The following is a 19,673-nucleotide window of genomic DNA, read 5'->3' as shown; positions in this document are numbered from 1 at the left end:
ACCTAAAGTTTATTTTGTATTAGAAATATTAATAATTTCTATTAAAAAAAATACTTGGCACTGTGTGACGACACGATATTGCCACACAAAAATATTGCAATATTATGCTGTATCGATTTTCCCCCACCCCTAGTGTTGACTCAACTGTATTGTCATTAGGAGGCTGTTAAAGTGCACTGTGTTATACTGAATAGTGTTTCTAATATTTTGGTGCTTCGCTTCTTTTTCTTTTTCAGTGTATATAGCTTGATCTAGAAGAAACAGTACCTAATTTCCCCTGTGATTTAGATAGTTGTATAACTTGAACTTGAAAATCAAGACCAGTTACCTTAATAGTGATAATTTGGTGATATTTTGGGGATGATTTATAGGCAAAATGTTGCTAAATAACCATTAGTAATTAGAATGATAGACAAACATACAGCAGAGAACATATTAATCATGTGACTCTGCCATATGTTCAGGAAATTGTACCACCGTACCACTGTTTGTTGCCTTTACAACCAGTAAAATGACATTCTGGTAATATTATGTTAATATAACCATAATCTGATATTAACATTACTGATATCTTGTTCAGCTCAGTGTTGATAAAATATATTATTGTCAGAAATGTACAGGTTTTTTGTGACCTAATCTCTCAAAATATTAAGGCTGAAACTGACAGTTATTTCCATGATGTATTTCCTCTTTTTTATTGAACACGAGTCTATAAAATGTCAAAATGACGACAGTGTCTTTCACAAGTTGTCATAGTCCAATGTTCCCTGTGGTTTTGTTTATTTAGTTTGACCAGCAGTCCAAAAAAATGTAACTATTCAGGTAAAAAAACAAACAGGCAAATGCTCAATTTTTACAATATAATAACCTGCAAATATGGTATTTTACTTGATAATTAACCATATAAATAAACAGTGGCAGATTTGTTCAGGTTAAGATATTTGTCCTGGTGGGTAGGTTGACATTTGTTGCGTTTGTAACCCCCTTGACTCCTCTCCTCTGCCATCTCAGCACACACTGTCACATTTCATGACATCAGCCTGTTTGGTACATTGAGTGTTTGTTGGTGTTTACTCAGGGTGGACTATGAGAGGATAAAAGCCGTTGGTCCAGACAGAGCTGCAGCAGAGTGGCTGCTGAGATGCGGTGCCAAAGTGAGGTTTGAAGGTTTCGATCGCTGGCAACACGACTACAACGCGCTGCCAACTGGGGCTCTGGGCAGATACAAGATCCAGGCGATAGACGCTACTGAATCCTGCATCATGCACAGAGGGTTTGACCACCTGGGTCAGTGTTACAGTGTTGAGAATATTATGTTCTTGTCCTTGTGGATTGTCCTGCTCTCGTTTCCATTTCACTCCATATGGGCATGGATCGATTTAACAAGACTAAAACCAGAAACACAAACACAAAATTAAAGGACTAATGAAAAATTTACAGAAAACTTGACATTTCAGATAATAACATTTAGGGCTCTACTGAACAGTTCAAAGCTTTGAAACTTCAGTCGTAGCATCGACATTCGAATTCCGAATCAACATTCAAATGCTGCGCAGCTTTTTAATTTTTTTTTCTTCAGCATTTCCATTTATTCTGTTTAAACCTGGTACACAAGTGCAGATTAAAGATTAGGCTACATTAATTTTATTAGCATTATACTATTTGTAGAATTGGATTCGCTGCATAGGATTGCCCAAAAGTCAAAATTCATTGAAAATGAAATGAAAATAAATTTTGCATCAACTACGTTAACATGAGCTTGACCTCCACCGTTGACCTGAAAGTGATTCCCCTCTTTGTTAACAAGAAAGGAAAGGCGACGGTGAAAGTGCATCTCTCCCAGACTGATTATCCAAAAGTGACGCAAGTGGCCAGGATGTTTTACACTGAGCGGGCACACACAGTGCATCAGCTCTGACCTGGTTGGCTGCTGCACTCACACACACTTTGGTGCCAGAGTCCACACTGATTTATTTTGGTGTAAAGTCCTCTGTACGGGTGCCTTCTTTTTCTGAATTAACGAGATCAGTATCTCAGAAATATGAGAAAAGTTTTCATCTTGTTAATTCAGAAAAACGAGCAGAATTTTGTTTCTCAAGTGTTAATCCTTGCCTATGTAAGTTTAATCCATAAAGAGCTTGCTAATTTTGTGTTTGTTTTTCTAGATGGTTTGAAACATGTGGAGGAAATCAAGTTCAACAAGTGTATGTACATTGAGGACAGCTGCCTGGAGAGGCTGAGCTCTATAGAGAATCTGCAGCAGAGTTTGTACATGATGGAGGTGGTGTCGTGTGGAAATGTGACCGATAAGGGCATCATCACTCTGCACAAACTAAAGTAAGTGTTTGTTATCTAAAAAAAGTTGAATTAAAATATTACAAGCTTTATAATTCAATTGATTTAGTTCCCTTATTATATATTATGTATTAATTCCACACAGGAACCTGGAATATCTTTTTCTCAGTGATCTTCCCGGGATCAAAGACAAAGAAACAACAGTTAACAGACTACAGACAGCGCTCCCACGTCTGGACCTAGCACTGGACCTGGAATGATATCAGAAAAAACGTCCTGTTTAGAAGAGACTGTTATCATTTAAAAATAAGGGCGCCATTTTTAAGGTTTCCAAAGTAAAAGAGCCAGTCTTGACATAGGACAGACTGAAGGGCTTATAGTGTGCAGCATGGAGATCCATCAGCTAAAATGTTAAACGTATTTTCATGTGAATCATTAAGTCGTGCAGAGAAAATATTCAGGTTGATGTGTCACCTTTCAGCTTGAAGTATAATCAAGCTTTAAAGGGACAGATCACCCTAAAATCAAAAATACATATTTAGTCTTACCTGTGGTGCTATTTATCGGTCTCGATTGTTCTGGTGTGAGTTGCCGAGTGTTAGAGATATCAGCTGTAGAGATGTCTGCCTTCTCTCCAGTATAATGGCGCTAGATGGCACTCGGCTTGTGGTGCTCAAAGCGCCATGAAAAAATATACAGTTAAAAAAACTCAACATCAGCGTCTCTTTCCAGAAAGCACAACCCGGTTAATCAAGATAATCCACAGACCTTGTGAGCAGTTTCATGTAGGAAGTATTTTCTTTCTACAGTAGTAGTAAAGTTAAACAACAGACTAAAGTAAAGAGGGCATGAGATTGAAACAAACTTGTCATATTAGGTAGGGGTTATTTTTTAGTAGGTACGGTTCATAATGGTATGTGGGTTTTTTTGCTAGCACACAATAAATATCTTTTGTTCTTTCAATATCAGGGTGTGTTGTTAATGTGCTAACTGGCTAACTAGCATCTTGAATCAGTCCTATTGGTCGTCCAATTCCATTTTTGAATGACGAATACAGACTACACGCAGATGCAGAACATATGTGCTAGTTGGTCATTGGCCGTAGTCTTTACGATGTGTTCAAGTGGAGCTTTTTGGTCGAGGCACAGACAATGTGAGGAGACAACAGTTCGTCGCCACTAGCTCTGTGTTGGCTTTGCGTGTCTGGGCATTAACGTTAGCTAGCCCAGGGGTGCTAGGTGAGCTAACAGTAGATGCACGCTTCCTTCTGCACAGTAATACAGTTTACGGGATTATATTGAGTAACCAGGTCATGATTTCTGGAAAGAGACATTGCTGTTGAGTTTTTTTGAATGTATTTTTTGGCGCTTTGAGCGCCACAAGCTGAGTGCCATCTAGTTCCATTTTATTGCAGAGAAGGCAGACATCTCTACGGCCGATATCTCCAACACTCTTCAACTCACACCAAAACTATCTAGATTGATAAATAGCACTACAGGTAAGAGGAAAAATACGTATTTTTGATTTTGCGGTGAACTGTCCCTTTAAACAAAACAGCAATGAACAAAGTTAAAGCACTTTATATTGTTGACACTTTTTTGATAGATGGAACTATTGTGTAGTTTATTATATTCTCAACATTCAAAATATTACTCCATATGTGGGTACAAAGAGAAAAACCTTTTGAATAAATTCCCTTTAGATTAATTTGGCATGTGTACAATATCTGAGGACAGACAGATGGCTGTGAACATCCTTAGCACCAAAGTTCCACAGATAATGAGTACGATGTGTGTATTGTTACTGCTACATGCAACTAAATGTTGGTTAAAGGAATATCCACTCCTGACGTCAATAAATAGTTTCAGAAATGCTCATGAGTCGTGACAAAAAAAAGTTTGTGTCCTACATTATAAGTTACTCGAGACATAAAACTCACTACCAAAAACATGTCAAACTTTTTTTTAAAGAGTCCATCGTTATATTATAAAAAAATACATTTGGCAAACCAGGCAAGGCAGTACGTGGTAGTTTTACCTTCAATCTACTCAGCGACTACGAGCAGAGCAGCACATCGCCCCTTGTCTTCACACATCTACAAAATACAACAAAAACAGCTTGAAACATAGGCAACATACGTAAAACCAACATGCGTAGAGTCCACATGTCGGGGGAATAGTGCATAGACTGACATCAGTATCAAGAGCCACCCGACACACCCCAAGTGATGAAACATAAACTTTAAAAAGTGGTTGAACCCTCTTGTTTAAAAAAACGGTGTGATCAGATTGTGCTTTGTCTCCTGAGTCTTCAGAAAACACTGCTCGCTGATGGTGTCGATGGTTTCATTCAACTCGTGTTCAGATGTTTGGTAGGTGATAGTTGAACTTGCGCAGGTTGTTGTAGTACTTCTTATTGTCCAACGCTGGGAAGATGCTGCTGCTGGTCAGCTGCGGCAAATACTGCAAAGAGAAAACATACAAAAATATTTCAGGGATGATTTTCAGGCCAAGCAAAAGATGCACACATGCATGCATTATTTCTCCCAGGATTTCTCCCAAAGAAAACAACTTTTCTTGCAGATTTCACAGATGTTGGATGCAATATTTAAAACTGACATTAGCCTTCTATACAGCAGCATTTTGGTGTTTCAGGTCCAATCATTATTTTCCCGTAGAAGGCTACTGACCCCAGGAGGAAGGTGCTTGCGAGGTAAACGTGTCCTCTTGTTGCTGGAGCGGTCCTGCTCTCGAGAGGTGCTCTCGCTCTTCTCTCGCAGGCTGTCAAAGTACGGGTGTTGGAGCAGCTGCTCACAGGTCAGACGCTCAGACGGGTCCATCTTCAGACAACCCTAAACCATCAATAAAAGACAGTTGAGGTCAGGCACAGATGGCTTAAGATGAGAGTTAAGAGTCAAGATGATGGAGTGTTTACTCTGTATATTTGGGAACACACTGCACTTTGCACATGGTTTATGATTCGTTGTTCAGTTTCAGAATTTAAGTCATACTTTTTCTGAAATGTTGTATAACATGAACATTTAACTGGATAAAAACCCAATCTTTATTATACAAAGCTTGTAAATATCTAAAGTGTATTAAAACAGGCTGAAAAACATGAAACAGATCATAAGATCATCGTCATGACATCTTTACCTTCATGAGACTCAGAGCTTGATGTGACAGATTTGGATATTTCTGCTCCAAAGGTTCCTACAAAAAGACAGAATTTCTGTTTTGTAATTTTACTGCTTTGAATATGTCTGGCAAAGTCCAGATTTCACTTTCTCTCGTCTCTCCTCAGTTGACTTTTCTTTATTTAACCTTTGTGTGCTGCATTTAGGGCGGCTGAAAACCAAAAATATACAAAGAATCATCTGAGTACAACCAATATTGATTAAAAAAAGCAACAACATCCACTTTTGTGGGCACATCTGATTGTCTCACCATCTCTTGTGGCTCTGGGATTGAAACTCCACAGAAGAACTGGTTGTTGCTGAAGACCTGCTGGTGTCGAGGGATCAGGTCACCTGCAGAGGACAAGAATAATATTACTTACATCATAATAGGTCTCAAATTACTTCTGTGATGGTGAAAAGATGTTTTTTTCCCCACATATTTATATATAAAAATTAATATTAAAAACACATGGGTTCAGGTATCTAAAATACAAAAGCTCTCATTGGTGATTTAAACCTCTGAGACCCGCTGCGTTGCCGGCAATCTCGGCCGACCCTCCTGTCTCTCAGAGGTTATAGAAGGCTGGGTTTTAAAGCCAGATAATGATTCTGGTATTATATGAAACTAGATGACAATGAATCCAGTGTTACCGACCACGTTATGCTAGCCTGTCAGAAAGGGGGCTGAATGAGTAATAAGGTGAGGGGAAAAACAACATGGCCATTTTCACAGGGGTCCCTTGACCTCTCACCTCAAGATATCTGAATGAAAATGGGTTCTGTGGGTACCCAAAAGTCTTCCCTTTACAAACATGTCCACTTTGTGCCAGTCCCATACAGTTTTGAGCACTAACTATACACATCTTGCATGCAGTATAAATGTACTATTTTCCCCTATTGTATTTGAATATTTCTGCATACTGGGGTCCCTACAGTGTTGGGACTGCATAATTTGGAAAGCTGAGACTCTTGTGGATTCATTGAGCCCAACTGTATTCATGTGTGATGTTGTTAGCCCCTAAACTAGCCATTTCATTGTAGTGAGAGCATTATTTTTTAATCGGACATCACTGTATAAAATGACCTACAGTGACCTCTAGGATAATCACAGGCTCATGAAACAGCCACAAACTAGAGACTTCAGACATTCAGAGGATGGATGGTGCTCACAGGTATATTGACAATAACAGGGTGTCTCAACAGTTTCCAGAACAGAAATGCTCACCATCCAATCACTGAAAAATGCAATTATTACAGAAAGTTTTTATTCAAAATCACAGCATTATATTTTGTTTGGTGTTGCTCAAGGTCTTGGTGTCTTTATGTGGTATTCTGGTGGGATATTTGACCATTTTGATCAATTTTAAGTGGTAAAACATGCTTAAATTTGGCACACAAACTGTGTCACAAATGGTATCAACCCTAAAATTGCTGCAACAACTTATTAGATACAAATGAGCATGGGAATGCCTGCCATATACTTTGATCATAATGTTCTAAGCCCTATACACTCCTTTAAAATTTGAATAGCACCTAACTAAAACAAAATGTTTATTACAGGTTTATGACTAGAAACACTGGACACAGTGCTGAGCTGTATCTCAAATTAATCTTCAGGTTGCATGCTTTCAGGTGATATATACCACCTCTATGCGGCATGTACTGTTGACTTGCTTTTCCCCCAAAAGTTCCCCTGTCCCCCCTTGAAAAGACAAAAATGGGCCTCTGTGGGTCTTGGAGGATTAATGATATCCTGATAATCCTTGTAATTAATCCTAAAATTCACATATTTAATATATCTGTCACCATTTTCTACAGTATGTGATGTAGAATTTTATGCTTTGTGATTATGTTCATTGCATTAAAGTGAATTGTACATACACTGTATAACTTTATATAACAATAAAGCCCTGTTTCCTGTTTGTTTCAGAGCTTTGTGAAAATTTTGAATTTGCTTTTTCTGTTTAATCTTAATTACGAAAGACAGTTCATGTCCATGTTATTCATCCTCAGCCAAACACATCACAACTCCCTTCTACACAGTATTGTTTAACTCCTGCAGCAGCGGACTGATTTTTTACCCAGAGTCTTCCTGATCAGGTACAGCTGGTCCATGTCAGACTTCCCGGGCCACAGAGGGATCCCTGACAGCAGCTCGGCAAACACACAACCAATCGCCCATACGTCCACCGGGGGGCCGTACTGAGTGTCTCCCACCAGCAGCTCAGGGGCTCGGTACCAACGAGTTGCCACGTAGTCTGTGTAGTAATCACACGGACCAGCTGGTGATACAAAACACAGAAACACATGATGTGAGGTTTGTTCAGAATAAGCTATCAGGTCATCATGAAAGATGAAGGACTTTTTTTATGGATCACACAACCACAATGTTCACTTTTGTATTGAAGAAACAGAGATTAGTTTAATATACTGGCTTTATGTTATCAAATATTTATGCTGGAGTTATTTAGTATTTGTCCAAAAGTTTGTAGATATGTTACAGTTTGATCCTGTCTATGACTCTAATAACCACAATCAAGGTTTCACATTACAATTTTTCATCCCCTTCCTGTCCAGTAAAAACCATGTTTCTCCAGATTTGATTTTGAATATTTCTGATAAATTAAAAGATGGAGTGTTTGGTTATGTGTTCTGGAGAGTCTCCTACTTCTTACAACTCAATAAACTCTTAAAGATATTCTCTTGGATCAGCTGGGAAACTATAACAACCTAAAACATCTTTAGCAGGAACATGCAACATACACATCAATGCAGCAGTGATATTAATCCAAAAACATCATATAGAATAGTAAAGCAGTGAGGGGCAACATTTTACTGCACAGTGAGCAGTCATACTTTAAGGACATTTTGCAGTTAATACTTAGATACTTTTACTTAAGAAGGTTTTTAATGGAGGACTTTTACTTGTAGTGTGGTTGTATTCGTACTTTTACTGAGAATCTGAATATGTCTTCCACCACTGCCTGAAACACAACAGCATTTAATGACTGAAGCCTTGAAATACCACAAAGCCAGCACCACTGAATGCAACACAACGTGTCCACCAGGTGGCAGTGTCAAAGATGTAACCGCTGTTTATACAGACTTCAAACTTACTGAGAATCCTGGCGAACCCAAAGTCACACAGTTTGATGACTTGGTGTTTGGTGATGAGGATATTTTCTGGCTTGACGTCTCGATGGATGCACTGCAGGAGCAGAAACAAATTAAAATCACTATAAGCTCCATAAGGTGTTCAGGTACTGTGTGGTGTGAGATGCAGAGAATAGAGAGGGGTCTGTGTGAGTATCAGTAGGAGGAGGGAGAGACAGTGCTGCTGTTAAATGGGGGCCCTTGTAGGTCTTGTTGTGTCTAGGTGATACATTAACTGCTGGTCGGCCAAGGGGAAGGAATTCTTGTTAAAAAAAAAAAAAAAAAAAGAGCCATAAAGCAGAAGGCAGGGTGGGAGGAGACCGGAGGAATTCAAAAACAAGCTGAAGGGAAGCTTTGACGACTCAAACACACACTGTGTGTACGACATGAAGAGACAGGTGTGAGTAGGACTAGGAAAAGACAGAGTACGAGTCAGTTACATTTTGTTTGTGACAGAAGTTGACCGCTTGAAGAGTCTGCCAGGTTATACTTTTTACAAGGTGCTCAGGAACTCTGTAAGACAAGAAGGAAACCAACATGTCAGGTTGATTAGCTCATTAATCACTAAACTAATAATCCTACTCGACAACTGAGCAAACAAGATCTGGGGTCTCTTTTAAAAACACTGCATACGCACAAAACGAGGCCTGAAAGAGGCGTACACCACTTCCCCATGGAAAAGTTGTGATGAATAAAAACAGACTTGATGTGAGAAACTGTGACCGATGCTTACAGACATTTTGGAGACAGGAAATTGGTGACGCAGATGGTGAGGTGGAAGCCTGGTTTTAAATGTTGTCGAATGTTTTTTTGGTGCACAACATTTTTGTTTCTTGTCTGTACATACATTTTTAGTATGGATCCTACACATTGTTTTACAAATGAGACCCCTGGAGATGAAGGTCATAACACTTGGCTGAAAGCTCCAGGAAGCTCTATCCATGTTCATCGGGTCAGGTCGTGGGGGCAGCAAGCAGAGCAAAGCACCCCAGACGTCCCTCTCCCAGCAACGTTTTCCAGCTCCTCCTGGGAGACCCCAAGGCGTTCACAGGCCTGATAGGATATGTAATCCCTCCAGTGTGTTCTGGGTCTGCCCAGGGCCTCCTACCAGTGAGACATGCCCAGAACACCTCCAATGGGAGGCACCCAGGAGGCATCCTGATCAGATGCCCAAACCACCTCCATTGTACCCTCACTCGTAAACAAAACCCCAAGATACTTGAACCCTGACCAATCAGAGCAGACTGGGCTTTTCAGCTGAGGGGCTTAAAGAGACAGGCGCTAACATCACCTTTTGTTCACCTCATGTACAGACAGTCATGCTCCCCAGAGGATTAACCTTAAAGAGGACCTGTTTTTCTCATTTGCAGGTTCATGCTTGTATTTTGGGTTTCTACTAGAACATGTTTCCATGCTTTAGCTGTCAAAAAATACTTCATTTTCCTCATACCGTACTGTCTGTGCAGGAACACCTGTATTCACCCTCTGTCTGATGAGGGATTTATACGTCTGCGTTGAATCAACACCGTACCCTACACTGTGGCCTGACGTGCACCTCCCTAGAATTTAAATACATGTGACACAGACCTCCTGTTTATTTCTGTAAGCTGAAACCATTTCCCTCAGTGGAAACAAAGCTTTTATTTACTTTAATTTCACAGACAAAAAAGAATATATTGTGAAGACAATAAAGCCTCCATAAAAAACATTTTATGTCTTGCATGTGATTTATCCTGGCTTCATATGAGCAGAGGAAATCTCTGTTTGTTGCTAGGATAATTTATACAATGTAAAATGCCATAAGCTTGTGCTAATAACATTAGCATGCTATATTTGTTTGGAAAACGTGTTTAGTGTGAGACAGTTATTCTGTCAGTGAACCTTGTGAGTTGTAATAGATATGAATTTTGTAACGTTACCTTTGTTAAATGTTGCTGTTGTCCCTGGCTTCATATGAGAAGAGGAAAAGTCTGCTAGCTGCTAGGCTAATTTATACAATGTAAAATGCCATAGGCTTGTGCTAAAAACATTAGCATGTTGTATTTGTGGGGAAAATGTGTCCAGATAAAGGCAAGTGTTTGTCTGTGGATGCTGCCAGTTATAGTGAAGCTGATTTGTGTACTTGTGTTTGAAATTGTCTCTATTAAGTCATGTTTAATGTGTGTTTAATGTGTGTTTTGGATCAACTAAAGTTTACAGCACTTCACAGAAACCCTACCGCTGACTAGCATTTTGGAGGTGTAACTGCAGAGTGACACAGACACCAAAAAATGAATCTAATAACAGAAGCATGAATGGATGGATAACTTTGTTTTTTAGATTATCTGAAAGCATCTTTTGTCTATTTTTTGCCATCATCTCTAGTTTTCGCCTGTCCAGCTCTGTCTTCGTCCCTGATCCCTCATACGGCTCTGCAGCGGACAGTGAGCTGTTTCCACTGTTCGTCTGGACGTCCAACACTGAGCCTTTGTTGGTTCAGAGACCATCATCCATCAGTGTTGCCGTGGAAATGGCTAAATCGAGCCTCGTGACTGGCAATTAATAACAGTCTCCGCCCCTTCTACCCCACTTTGTTTCCCCTTCTTTTGAACCCTCTGTGTCCAGGAGGCTACGGGCCAGCAGCAGAGGGAGACAACCAGACAGCCAAAACACTCCGTATAAAATGTGGCCCAGCCTAAAGAGTCCAGACAGCTCCACACCAGCAATGCATTCTGGGAGAGCATCACTGTAAACATTCCACAGTGGGCAGGTCAGTTTCCTGGGAGACGAGCGACGCGCCCGTCACAGTGGGACAAAGCTGGGTGTACGGTGTGGTGTATATGTAATGTAGAGATAATAGAAAGTACACAGCACTGTTGAATCAAAAGTCGCCGTGCTCAGATTTATGCTCGCAGTATCTCAGAGTGACAGAGTTATGTCAGTACAGTAAACTGAGCTGTGTGCTCCTTTCATATAACTCAGAAAAAACGATCCTCAATAAAGAAATATTTTCTTTTTATTGCATCACTAATACATGTTTCTAAAGGTTTATCGCTTTACACACACACAGGGCTGAGGATAAATCTTTAAAGGATATTTTTTACATCAATATCAATTTATTTTAACCTTAAGATTTTTGGAAAAGTCATGCTTCAGTTTATGTATAAACGCTTGTGTTATATGCTGTTTATAGTTGGTTTCATTTTGTCTCTCTTTATTTCTACGTCTTGTTTTTTGGTGAATATTTGGACATTTTATTTGGAATAATTTTGGTTTTATGACTAAAAATGAAACCAAAACCAACATATTTTATACTGTGAGCAACATGTGTAAAATCATGTATATATTTGACACTTAAAATGTTTATTTTTGACCTTGAAAACAGAAGTTAAACAAAAAACAATGTCACCTCCATGTCCATCCAGTAGCTCTTCTGGAGCTGTTGACTGTATCACATGATCTTCAACAGATAACAGTCTTAAAGCCGACCGGCATGGACAAGAAGTCCTGAAATTCTGAGTAAAAATTGACACATTTCTGTGAAAACTGGGCAAACTCCATCTGCTGAAGACAATCATGTGATTCAAAAACAGCCACTGAACTGACCTTGTGGTGAGATTTTATCAACCTCCATGAAGGTAAAAAAAAATAAATAAATAATTTAGTCACTTTGTTAGTTTTTGTTCACAAAGTATTTGGATCAGAATTTTGTATATTGCCTTGTTTATCTTGTCGTGATATGATTGCACTGAACAATCTGACACTGTGTCACAAAGCACATACTGGGCACTACATTCTCAATATGTGTACCATTGAATCACCACAGGATCCATGGCACAACATTACCACAATATTTAAGTCATGATACAATATTATTGCGATTTTCAATATGTTGCGATAACATATTTTGCAATATATTACCTTTTTTCAACTGTAAATTCTGTCCCCAAAGGAGAACTTTGTCAACATCTGTTTTATCTGATGACATAAAGTTTTCAGTTTGTTCATCTCACTTCAGCCATTTTTGCAGCAAAATGAATCCAGTGAACGGAAAGAGCAACGGATTGTATTATTCTAGTAGGCCACCTAAAGTTTGATTTCTATTTCTCATATTGATAATTTATATATATATATTTAAAAAATTGATACTTGGCACTGTGTGATGATACGATATTGTCACACAAAAATATCGCAATACTTAGCTGTATCAGTTTTTAACCCACCATTTTACAAACACAAATTGTAGTGTGTATCTTTTAAGACACCATGGTAACCCATGCCAATTTTAAAAATAGTTTGAAAACCATAATAAGTGAAATCTTACACATACTACATGCTTACACTTGAACTGAAGAGTACAGAGCTGTTGATCTCTGTCTTTTATAAATGTTATTGTAAACCGCACTGCATTGTGGGATACTTATGCTGACGTTTTTCCAGGTACTCCAGCTTCCTCCCACAGTCCAAACACATGCAGGTTAACTGGTGACTATGGCGTGCTATCGTCCTTTGAAACTAAACTGAGAACAGTCCTTTTAGGCTGCGCCTTTCAGTAATGTGGCTTGCCGATCTTGATAATTATTTTTATTATTTTATTTTTATCTTATTCTTCTGTCTTTTTTATGACTCAGGTGTCTGTTTTTTTGGCAAACTGTTGGTCTTAATTTTTTTTAAATTTAATTTAATTCTTACTATTTTTTCATGGTTTTAATGTCTTATTTATTCTTCGTGGATGGTTGCTAATCTTAATTATTTTAATTTATATTCCTACTTCTTCACGTTTATGCATCTCTTTTAACCGTGTTTATGTCTGTCTCAAGTTTTGTCTTTGCACATAGTGTTTATGGCTACAGCTTCTGTGGCAGCTCACGCACTGTGCAGCACAAATTAAATGTTCTGTATAAATAAGGTTTTGCTTGCTTTCAGTGAAGAGTCTGGAGACACACCCACCCTCTGGGATGGCGGTCCAGCTCGTTGAGGACCGTGTGGTCGCAGTACTCGAACACCAGGTGAAGCTTCCGTTTACGTCGAAACACCTCGATCAGGTTCACCAGGTTGGCGTGTTTCAGTTGCTGCAGAGATATAAAACACAGAAGACAAACACAGCTCAATAAAACCAGTAAACCAGTAGAGTAAACTGGTGAGAGAAGTGCACCAGCTGTGGTTTGCTTTTATCAAACAGACTAAACTGTTAACAGATGGTCATAAACATGCTGTTGCCCCTGACAACCCGTCCTCGTCCTGTCCTATTTATGAGCTCCTGATGTCCAGCAGCCTCACACACCCACCCACAGCATGACTAATTAAACCTCTGACAATTGTAGCGGAGCAGCTTTGATAATTAGGATGCAACAAAACACAAGCAGGTTTCAGCTTCAACAAAACAAAACTTACAAAACAGAATAGCCTTTATATTTTTATTTTTGTCCAAGGAGGAGACTAAGAGGTAAATGCTGTTGAAGTTTTGTCGTTTATTTCCACATTGATAAAGTCTCTGTTGCCAGGCAACACTAATCACTTAATGGTTTAGGTTTAATTGATTAAATTAACATCTAAAGTAAAATCAGACTTTGATTAAGTGAACAGTGCTGCACACTTTGTACTTAAGCCTTTTAATTTCTCATTTCCTGTTATTAAAATAATTTTCACAGTCATTTCACATCCTGATTTAAGTACTGCCGTCAGCCTCGACCCTGCAGGGTACTTCCTCTGTTTGATTACAGTGCTCTAAACTTCTTTTGAACGCTGCTCTTTTCTCTGTGCAGCAGCTACAAAACGCTTCCCCTCTGTCTGCAGAATTAACTGCATGCTGTCCCTCCTGCTGGCCGCTCGGCTCAGCGGAGACACTAAAAACAGGATTTGCATCTTTAGAAGGTCAAATCAGACTTTAGATTAAAGTGTTGCATCACAGGGTTGCTTTTTTTGACTGTGCAGGATTTTATTTTATGTCCAGGATAGAATTTAAAGTAATAGGGAAGAGAAAAATCATAGACCAAACTCTGATCACTAGTTTATTTATATATACTTTCTACCATCTACCAACCATATTATGGTGAGATGGGAGTCAACTATATTTCACAAGTAAAGCTGTAGCTTCTTTGATGAAGAAAGACATAATGTGAGTCAGTATAATACCAAATTTGTTGATATTTATTTATTTCTTTATTTTTCATGAATTTGAAGTATCATTACAAATGGGTACAGAGGCCAGGAAAAGACAAAAAAGTGAAAATGCTTTTCATAAGACAAAATTTGGATTTACTAAGTCAAACTGTGAGCTAAAAAGTAAAACGTTTTCATTATTAATGTCATCTTTTGATATACTCTCATAATCTTGATTCAGTAAATCAAAATCCTTAAATTATTATTTTGATGTCCTCTCTCATAATTTCAACTTAAAAATACAATAATAACAACATTAACATTTGACTCATTATATCCTAAATTTGATTTTTTTTTTTTTTTTTTATATATATATATATTTTATCAAAGTTTTTGGACATTTTCTCTCTTGAAATTAACTCATAAACCAAAAATATAACATACTCTATCGTAACCTTTTATGTACCATCTCAAACTTTTCACTTGCTTTGTCAAATTTGTGAGATAAAAATCTTTTTAGAGTTTTAATCTCATACTTGTGATTTACTTTCATAATCTTGCTTTGGCAATTTATTTATTTTTTTACTTTTTCCTCTTATAATTGTGACTTAAGTCAAATTTTGACTCACTAAATCATTATTTTGATGTACTATCTCATAATTTTAACTTAAAAATGCAATAACACAGATGTTTGACTCCCTATCTCCTAATTTTGACTTACATTTTCTCTCATAATTTTGATTTAATAAGCCATATTTGACATACTGTCTTCTAGGTTTGATGTGATATCTCAGACTTTTGATTTTTTTTAAATAAAAATCTAAAAACTTGACTTAAATTAAGAGATAAAAAGTCAAAATTTTGAGTTACTGAATTACTCTCATAATCTTGATTTGGTAAATAAAAGTTGTTTTATTTTTTCCACATATAATTGTGACTTAAGTCATTTTGATTTTGACTTACTAAATCATTATTTAGCCGTACCACCTCACAATTTTAACTCAGCAATGCATGAATGTTGGACACATTTTACTCATTATCTCCTAATCTTGATTTAGAGATTCAACTTTTTCACTCTTTAATCTCATTTTTTGACATTTTCTCTCATAATTTTGATTTAGTAAGCCAAAATTTTACATACTGTATTCTAGAGTTGATGCGATATCTCAGACTTTTGACTTGCTGAGTCCAATTTTCAACATAAAAAAATCAAAAAACTGATTAAAATAAGGAGCTAAAAAGGTCAAAATGGTGAGTTTAATGACATACTTTTCATTTACTCTATTTTCCTCTAATAATTGTAACTTAAGTCAAACTTTTGATGTACAATCTCACAATGTCAACTCAATAAAACATTAATAATGTACAGATTTGACTCATTATCTCCTAGGTTTGACTAAGAACATAAAAAAAAAATCACTGTGTATCATCATTTTTGACATTAATAAGCCAAAATTTGATATACTGTCTTCTAGGTTTGATGTGATATCTCATACTTTGGACTTACTGAGTCAAATTTCATAATTGTGAGATATAATTAGAATTTGTATTTAATCCTGACTAAACTTTTCCAGGCAGCACTGGGCCTCCATACACAGATATATCTGTAACTGTTGTTACATCAGTTTAACATCAGCTGGGGAGTTTCTGAGAGCAGAAACAGAAGGTATGAAGGACATTAACGTGCCGTCACCTTGAGCATCCTGATCTCCCTCAGTGCAATCTTCTTGATGATGGGATCGTCCTCTGACTCCACAAACTTCTTGATGGCGACGATCTGCCCCGTGTCTCTGTTCCTGCACTTGAAGACGACGCCATAGGAGCCCTCTCCGATCTTTCCTATCTTCTCGTACTTCTCCATCGTCAGGCTACAGACATCCAAAGGTGACAACTCTTTACCAGGACGGTCCGAGGAGGTAGAGCTGTCTGAGAGGAGACACAGGAAGGGTTCAGAGAAGAAGAGTGAGGCTCATTTGACCAAATTCAGCCAAATTTCGACTTATTTTGATGTACCATCTCATAACTTTAGCTTAAAAATACAATAATAATACAAACCTTTGACTCCCTACCTTCTAATTTTGACTTAGTGCATCAAAACTTTAATTTTTATCTATTTTTTTGACATTTTCTCTTGTACTTTTGACTTAATAAAACAAAATTTGACACTGTCTCATAACTTTTTTTGTACTTTCTCAGACTTTTGACCTGCTGAGTCAAATTTGTGAGACGAAAATCTAAAATTTGACTTGAATTAAGAGATAAAAAGTCAGAATTATGAGTTTTTAATCTCATACTTTTGTATTTGCTCTCATAATCTTGATTCAGTAAATCTAAATTTTTACTTCTTTTTTTTTTAAATTTTGACTCATCAAATCATTATTTTGACGTATCATCTCACATTTTCAACTCAATAAAACATTAATAATGTACACATTAGACTCATTATCACCTCATTTTAACTTAGAATATCAAATTTCCCTCATAATTTTGATTTAATAAGCTAAAACTGTATATACTGCCTCATAAGTTTTTATGTACTATCTCAGAGTTTGACTTGCTGAGTCAAATTTGTGAGATAAAAATCTAAAATTTGATTTTACAAAAGCTGGAATAACTTCATATTAAGGATCAAAGCTAAGTCAAATCTTAATGCTTACTGGACAAGCTACAATAATGCTTTTATAAAAAGACATTACCAGTGTCCAGTGTACCAGTGTCTCCAGGACTGTGTCCATGCAGGGACAGATCACAAAATATGTCAAGGGATGAATTCTCAGTTGTTATGGCTGGAGTCACTACAGTGACTGGAATAAAAGTCAGGTACTGAAAGTGAACAAACCCCCTGAAATAAAAGAATGGGTCGACTGTATGATAAAAACTGCCTCTTATGTATCCATGCTGCCTGGGATGACTAACGGTGCTCAAGGACCAATCTGGGGGGATTTTTGGAATTATTTTGCATGGTCCGGGTGAATTTTGTTTCGCCTTGCCCTGCCTATTTTATTTTACTTTTTTATTCCTTTTTTTTAAAAAAAAAAAAAAAAATACTATCACTATTTATTTTATTGTGTTTATTTATTAAAATTTAAATTGATTATTTTGATTGTTTTTAGGTGGACTGGGACTGGTGCTGTGCCCCCTCATGTACGGATTTTTTATTTTTATCTTTTATTTTTTCTTTTATTTAGTCTCATTTAACGTGTAGAACTGTCATGTGACAACCTAACCAAAATCAAGAAAAAAATTAATTATATGAATAAAACAATGCTTTTATAAAATATTGAATGCATTTTAGTTTTTTCATGTTTTGACATCAGATTTTATTTTTACTTCTGCATCAACTATGGTGAAAAACAGCTGATTGCAGAGAAACACGTCATGCATAATTACTAAAATACACTGAAAAGCATATTTAAGAATGTACATTTAATCTAGACAATACTAAGCTCTATGCAGGCTCAGATTGTGTTCAACCTGTTGGTCATGATGTTAAGAAAAACCTCTCCAACTGTCTCCAAACGACAGATTTAATTGCTTGGAGGCAACATTACACCTGTCTCCCAACAGCTGGATTGCATAACCAAACATTTGCAATGCAAAGTATATTCGGTCATTTCCCAGAGGGGGGATCCAGAGCGAAAACAGATAACACACAGAGAGTGAACAGCCAGAGGGAATACAATCAAAGTGCTGCACTGATCTGCACATTATATTACAGTTACATGTATGAACAGCTCAGGCTGCTGCAGCTTTATGACTGTTGGTGTGAAGGCTGCATGTGAAGGTTGCATGCTGCACTAAAATTCTTGAGGTTGAGAAAAGTTGCCTCGTGACACTAGCTGATCATGGAAGTAGAGGCATTTTGATATTTCTAGGCGCAATATCTCAGTAGAAACGCTTCCTGTTTGTCAGAAAATGTAAATATAAAAACTTACTTTAGTTTGAGTTGAAAGTGCTCGCAGGTGTTGGTCAGTTAGAGTGTCACACTCAGTGAGGAGCTGCTGCTGCTTCTTCTCCCTCTTCTTCTTCCTCCAAACACAACCAGGTGGACGATCACAACTCATCTGTCCCTGCAGACACCAGCAGCGTCATGTTTATAAGAGTCACTGTCATAGAGTAAACCTGGACATCCGGCCGGGCCCTTCAAAATAAATTACAGCATAAGCACCATTTAGTAGCTACATGTTCTGTGGATATATAACAGATAATGGAATTGACCCACTAACAACAGGCCTCCTAAAAATAAATATATAATACAATAAATACATACAAATACACATACAAGTAAAAATAAATGAATAAATAAATAAAAATCAAAATTAAAGTAAAAAATAAATAATTAAATTCAGTACACAAATACATAATATATATATGAAAATAATAATATATATAAAAACAGTCCTGCATTCAAGATTTTCTTTGAGTAACAATACAAAAATATTACAATCAAAATATACTTTAAGTACCAAAAGTAAAAGTACACATTATGACAGGCCTGTGTCAGAATAATACAATTATTAGATAATAATTAATATTGCAATAATGTGTTCATCACTGCAGTGTTGTAGATGGTATATATGGAGCATCTTTTTAAATTTGTTTCTTTATTTATTTTATACATTTACTTTGCTTTTCAGCACACAGTACCACTGATATCGTAAAGAAAAAAATAAATTAAAAAAATTCACACACACAAAAATACAAGACAATAATAACCAAGGGATGATTGATATTTGAAATTGATATTTATTTTGAACATGTAAAAATAAAACAAAAAAGACACGAACATACAAATAAGCCAAAATACGTTTAATTTACAACATAGTTCAGAAGCTTTAAATTTACAAAACCAGGGTACAGTGTTAAACCACTTTATGCTTAAATTAAGATTAACACAGAATTTGGGTTGCACAATGTTTTTTTTGTTTGTTTTTTTAAATATCATCATCACAATGTCAATTTTCTG

The 19,673-nt window shown here is 37.0% G+C and overlaps 2 protein-coding genes across 4 annotated transcripts in view; one reads left to right on the top strand and one right to left on the bottom strand.

Annotated features, from left to right (window-relative positions):
* dmac2l (distal membrane arm assembly component 2 like) overlaps positions 1-4,172 on the top strand; it is a 274,066-nt gene extending 269,894 nt beyond the window's left edge. For both annotated transcript variants that reach the window (XM_078175254.1, XM_033642978.2), the window contains exons 3-5: positions 1,079-1,287; positions 2,166-2,337; positions 2,441-4,172. In XM_078175254.1, coding sequence (XP_078031380.1) covers positions 1,079-1,287; positions 2,166-2,337; positions 2,441-2,555 — 496 coding nt within the window. In that variant the 3' untranslated portion in view covers positions 2,556-4,172. The remainder of the gene's footprint in view (positions 1-1,078; positions 1,288-2,165; positions 2,338-2,440) is intronic.
* On the bottom strand, positions 1,263-18,797 carry cdkl1 (cyclin dependent kinase like 1 (CDC2 related kinase)). Of its 2 annotated transcripts, XR_004502541.2 has the most exons (11): positions 18,643-18,797; positions 16,401-16,633; positions 13,556-13,677; positions 9,067-9,139; positions 8,591-8,681; positions 7,555-7,755; positions 5,742-5,824; positions 5,451-5,507; positions 4,985-5,146; positions 4,333-4,757; positions 1,263-1,388 (listed from the first exon to the last, which is right to left on the bottom strand). XR_004502541.2 is itself a non-coding variant. In XM_033642977.2 (10 exons), exons 2-10 carry the CDS (start codon positions 16,566-16,568, stop codon positions 4,656-4,658), a joined length of 1,059 nt encoding a protein of 352 aa, XP_033498868.1. In that variant the 5' UTR covers positions 16,569-16,633; positions 18,643-18,797; the 3' UTR covers positions 4,243-4,655. The 2 variants fall into 2 exon arrangements, 1 of the variants encoding a protein (XP_033498868.1); XM_033642977.2 differs by lacking the exon at positions 1,263-1,388 and having other exon boundaries at positions 4,243-4,757.
* Between the last annotated feature and the right edge of the window lie 876 nt (positions 18,798-19,673).

Source organism: Epinephelus lanceolatus, chromosome 15 (genome assembly GCF_041903045.1).
Source record: "Epinephelus lanceolatus isolate andai-2023 chromosome 15, ASM4190304v1, whole genome shotgun sequence".
Taxonomy (NCBI): domain Eukaryota; kingdom Metazoa; phylum Chordata; class Actinopteri; order Perciformes; family Serranidae; genus Epinephelus; species Epinephelus lanceolatus.
Note: the sequence above shows the minus strand (reverse complement) of the source record. Positions and strands in the feature narration are given on the sequence as shown.